The 4,648-nt window shown below is 42.7% G+C and overlaps 1 protein-coding gene across 1 annotated transcript in view; it reads right to left on the minus strand.

The window, feature by feature from the left end:
- Positions 1–767: 767 nt before the first annotated feature.
- Positions 768–4,648, minus strand: part of emilin1b (elastin microfibril interfacer 1b) — a 56,831-nt gene continuing 52,950 nt past the window's right edge. The window contains exons 17-18 of the mRNA XM_015035487.1: positions 4,379–4,513; positions 768–4,307 (exon numbers count right to left, since the gene is read on the minus strand). Of these exons, the coding sequence (XP_014890973.1) occupies positions 3,985–4,307; positions 4,379–4,513 (458 nt within the window). The 3' untranslated portion in view covers positions 768–3,984. The remainder of the gene's footprint in view (positions 4,308–4,378; positions 4,514–4,648) is intronic.

Consider the following 4,648-nt stretch of genomic DNA (forward strand, 5'->3'; position numbering starts at 1 on the left):
AGACATCACTGAATAACTATTAATAAATAGAGTTTCATATGTTTTGTTGTTTTTACATATGAAGGTTCCGGTGGGAACCTTTGTATTTGCTGGTTTCTGGTACACCTGTAAATCTGACACACAACTGGCATCCACTAACAACAACAATAGAGAACAAAAAAATACTTTTATTTTGAATAGGTTCAAAATTGTAATGCAATTAATAACTTTTTTTTACAGTTCCAAGGCGGAACCTTTGTATTCTGTGTTTCTAGTCCAGCCGTAAATCTGACGCACAGCTACATCCGCCAACAGAAGCAATGAAGCTGCTTTTCTCGGTTTATTTCTACTTCTATGCGTCTGATCAGACGCTGGGAAACATTGTTATGTGTTCAATTTGTGCTAAAAGGAGCTAGCCTATCGGAAGCTATGCTAGACTAAAGTAGCATCTCAATGCTAACATGTTGCTAATACTAATCTACATGTCTAAAGAAGCTCCATGTGAAGGATCTGAACCTCCTGAAACTCTGGAAAGATGATTTTAACGGATTATAAACTAAATATCTTCGTCATTGAGCTCTTGTGTCTATTTATTTAATAATAAATGCTGTTTTAATTAAAAATGTTGCTTATTTTGGAGATTAAAATCTGATTAATTTCCTGAAATGAATTAGATTTTTATAAATATTCATTAGTTTTATAATCATTGCCTCTTCACCATCTGTCTCTGGGCTCCATGTCTGAAATATGAGAAAAATGATCAATTTCTTTAAAAACATAAAACCAAAAACAGTTAATCATAGATTTAATGAAGCTTTTAACAACATCTGTCAGAAACATTTTAGCTTTACAGATTTGTTGCTACAGAAGCCAGAAATGAACACAGAACATGTTCAACTGTACAATCCTGAGTGAAGAAACTGGTGTTGCTTCAGGTCCAATTCTACATCAGAGCGTCAAGATGTTTTTAAATATGAAGGCCAAACATCTTCACAACATTTCTCCAGACAGCAAACATCACTTCCAGCCGAGTCGTGAAAAACTGTCCTTCATGTTCAGGAAGCATCAACAGTTCGTGATGATGATGATGATGATATGTCTTCATCATCCGGTCACAGCTTAAACATCTCTACATGCTTCACGTCTGTCCCACCAGCAGAAAGCTGCTCATCTAGCCACTGCAGCTCTACGTCAGGCAGCAGGTCAATGTTTTAATACTTTATGGAAAGCCATTTAACATTTAATAATAGTTAAAACTATGCTGTGTTGAGTAAACTATAAGTTCACAAGTTATTAAAATATAAGACTTTATATTCATTATAGGAAGTTATACTGGAACATTTCCTCCGATTTTCCTCTCCACTGTCGCCATATGCTTGGATTCCTCAGGTAGAAAAACCATCAGCTGGAACAATAAACTGAACTGTCCTGCATGTTAAATCACCTGATCTGACTGGACTGAAATGATGACATATTTCTGGTTTTTATTATATTCCGGCTTCGTTCTTCCATATTTATCTAATTATTTAAAGATTTAGATTACAAATGACATTTAAAACCTAAGCAGAAGCTGCAGTGATTTAGTTACTGTGAGAAAGTATTCACCCCAACCTGACGCCTGGTTGTTCCTCCTGCTGCTGCAGCACTACTGAGGGTGAACTTTGACCCCACCTGCTTCACTGAATTGATTTAATTCAGACACACTGGAGGGTTTTCCAGCAGGAACCAGTCAGGTTTATGATTGATTGACGGTTAATCCCGTCGGATTCAGGATTTATCTAGGGGTGTGATTACTTTTCCACATAGCGACGGGCTGGAGAAGAAAATTTCTCTCTGCATTTACTCATCTTCTGCTAACCAGAAGAAACCTGGGCGTGGGGAACACCGTATACGGAGAAACTTTGAGCAGTCTCTTAATTCTTCGCCGGTGATGAAGACTTCCTGTGGTCTTTCTCATGGTTGCTTTGTCTGCCTGGTCCGGTCCGGTCCCGGATCATAAGCACTTTATTTGTCTTCATAACATCTCCAGAACATTGCTGAACTCTGGTGGCCACACCTCTGCTAATATGCTAATTTGCTTAGCGTTTTAGCTAATGTTTAGCATTATCATTGCCACTTGGTATCAACATGGTTGAATTTAGCAGTTTAGCATAAGTTTCTGCTAAACTCTGTGTTGATATAGCACATTAGCATTAGCTTCTGCTAAACTCTGTGTTTGATATAGAGCATTAGCATTAGCTTCAGCTAAACTGGGTTGATAAAGCAAGTTAGCATTAGCTTCTGCTAAACTCTGTGTTGATATAGCACGTTAGCATTAGCTTAAGCTAAACTGGGTTGATAAAGCAAGTTAGCATTAGCTTCTGCTAAACTTTGTGTTGATATAGAGTGTTAACTTCTGCTAAACTCTGTGTTGATATAGCACATTAGCATTAGCTTCTGCTAAACTCTGTGTTGATATAGAGCATTAGCTTCTGCTAAACTCTGTGTTGATGTAGCACGTTAGCATTATTATCTAGAAGGTAAAGCATGAGTCTGGAGTGTTATCCGACATGTCGAGCCTCCAGTGAAGTTCTCCACAGTCCATGAAGTTGATGTTGCCATTGTGGACGGAGTCAGAGGAATAAAACAAACACTTTCCACCAGAAGACTGTAGTTTCCCTTAGCTGCTGCTCATGCTAACCTGACACACACCATGTTTACTACACATGTGCAGTAAAGCTGTTAGGCAAACACTGCAGCAATAAGCCAGTGATAATTTTAGTTAGAATGATGCATCACTCACCTCAGCTTGCTGGATGCTTTAAACTAAAAGTGAAACTGGTAGCAGGTCCTGGCTAATATTCACCTGACCACTTGGGGGCGCTCACAGAGTATTGTTATTTTATTCAGTGACTTTCTCAATATGTCATAAAAACAAAACAAGACTGTGATTTTTTTATCAGATATCCCGTCCTGACACAGCACAACCTGGTGGCCATTTTTAACGAAACCCAGGGACCCAAACCTCTGGTTCTGGTCGGGTTAAATGAAGATCAGTGGGCAGGAACAACAGACCTGAAATGGTTTTGCATTTTCTTATATTTATGATCAGCAGTGGGCACACTTATGCTAACCTGCTAATGCACTAATAGTTAATTTTTTGTACAGTGCTTTAGCTTTTTTGCTAACTTTGAAAGGGCTTAGCTTCCTCTAAATATTTTTTTTCATATAAAATCTATAGACCTGATTTACTTGAATAAAGTTTGACATTTGAGTTGAAGTTTTGGTTGTCGGCTCTTCTGAATTCTTCTGGTAGGTTAGATGCTTATACTCATGCTCTTATTTTGAAAGCTGCAGCCCAGTTTCCTCTCCTCACATTTTCTTTTTATTTTAAAGAAACTTTACTGAGCAAGAAGGCAGTGTCATTGACACATGGTGGATGCGGTTAGGGTTGAATTTAGTGCTTAGCATTAGTTTCCACCAACTATCATGTTGGTGTAGCGTTAGCATAACTAACGTTTATGGTTAGTGTTTTAGGGTTAGCGCTGCTAACCTTTTAGCTAGCGGTGTCCACCACTAAGGTTTGCTTTTGTCAGCGTTAATAAGCTGGGTGTTGCTGTGTGGCGTTGTAGGGGCGTGGCCTTAATGGTTGACACAGTAATGGCGTGGGTTAGAGGTCGGAAGAGGTGAACTGACTGAACGCAGCAGTGCATCAACAATATTCCATAAAACATCCAAACATTTTATCAGACATAAATCAGATCCTCAGTCCATGTCCGGCTCCGCATCGCCACCTTCTGGACAAACATCAGGATATTAATGCAGAACATTACTATAATGTTCTGGCTCCAGAGGAGTTTGGGTCATGTGACCAGGTAAGGTCTCTGCTGATTGGACAGAACACAGGCGGATTTAAAATCCCTCCTGCTGAGTCGAGCAGGGAGGATCATGGGAAATATTTCGGCCTCATCAGAGAGCTGAGCAGGTCGGATCAGGCGGCTCTGGCTGGTCTCTGACTCACCAGGCTCATAAGTTTTCATACAGCAGCATGCCGTTGAAGACGGTGAGCGGCTCCACGGAGTGGGGCAGCCTCCCCCTCACCAGGTCCACACACACCGTGTCGCCGCGCTGCAGCGGCAGCACCAGGCTGAACACGGCCAGCGAGCCGCTGCTGACCTTTGACTCGGCCACCGGCTTTGCCTCCAGGTCTTCGGGCTGGTACCCGCCCGAGTCCACCCGGGCCACGCTGTAGTTGGACTTGGCCAGAACCGCTTCGATCTTCTCATTCTTGTGACCTGTCAGGACGGCGCTGAAGTAGTAGTGTCCGTCCACCGGGGCGGTGAAAACACCTGAGGAGGACGGGTTTACCTGTCAGAGCTCACAGCGTCCGGCTGGACCAGAACCACCAGAACCCACTCACCTGTCGCCGGGTTGTAGAAGTTGCCCTCGTTGACGAAGACCTTGTTAAAGACGACGGTTCCCGGCGTTTCCTTCAGGGCGGTGAGGCCTGCAGAGAACGACATCCTGGGTCTGTGAGTGTCCACACCTGGAAGACCTGAGGACAAGAAGACCCAGGTGAGGCAGAGTGGAACGGCTGCGGCCAATCAGAGGCAGAGTGGACCGGCTGCGGCCAATCAGAGGCAGAGTGGACCGGCTGCGGCCAATCAGAGGCAGAGTGGACCGGCTGCGG

This window comes from Poecilia latipinna, unplaced genomic scaffold (assembly GCF_001443285.1).
Source record: "Poecilia latipinna isolate Pla-1442-1.1 unplaced genomic scaffold, P_latipinna-1.0 Scaffold336, whole genome shotgun sequence".
NCBI classification, from domain to species: Eukaryota; Metazoa; Chordata; class Actinopteri; order Cyprinodontiformes; family Poeciliidae; genus Poecilia; species Poecilia latipinna.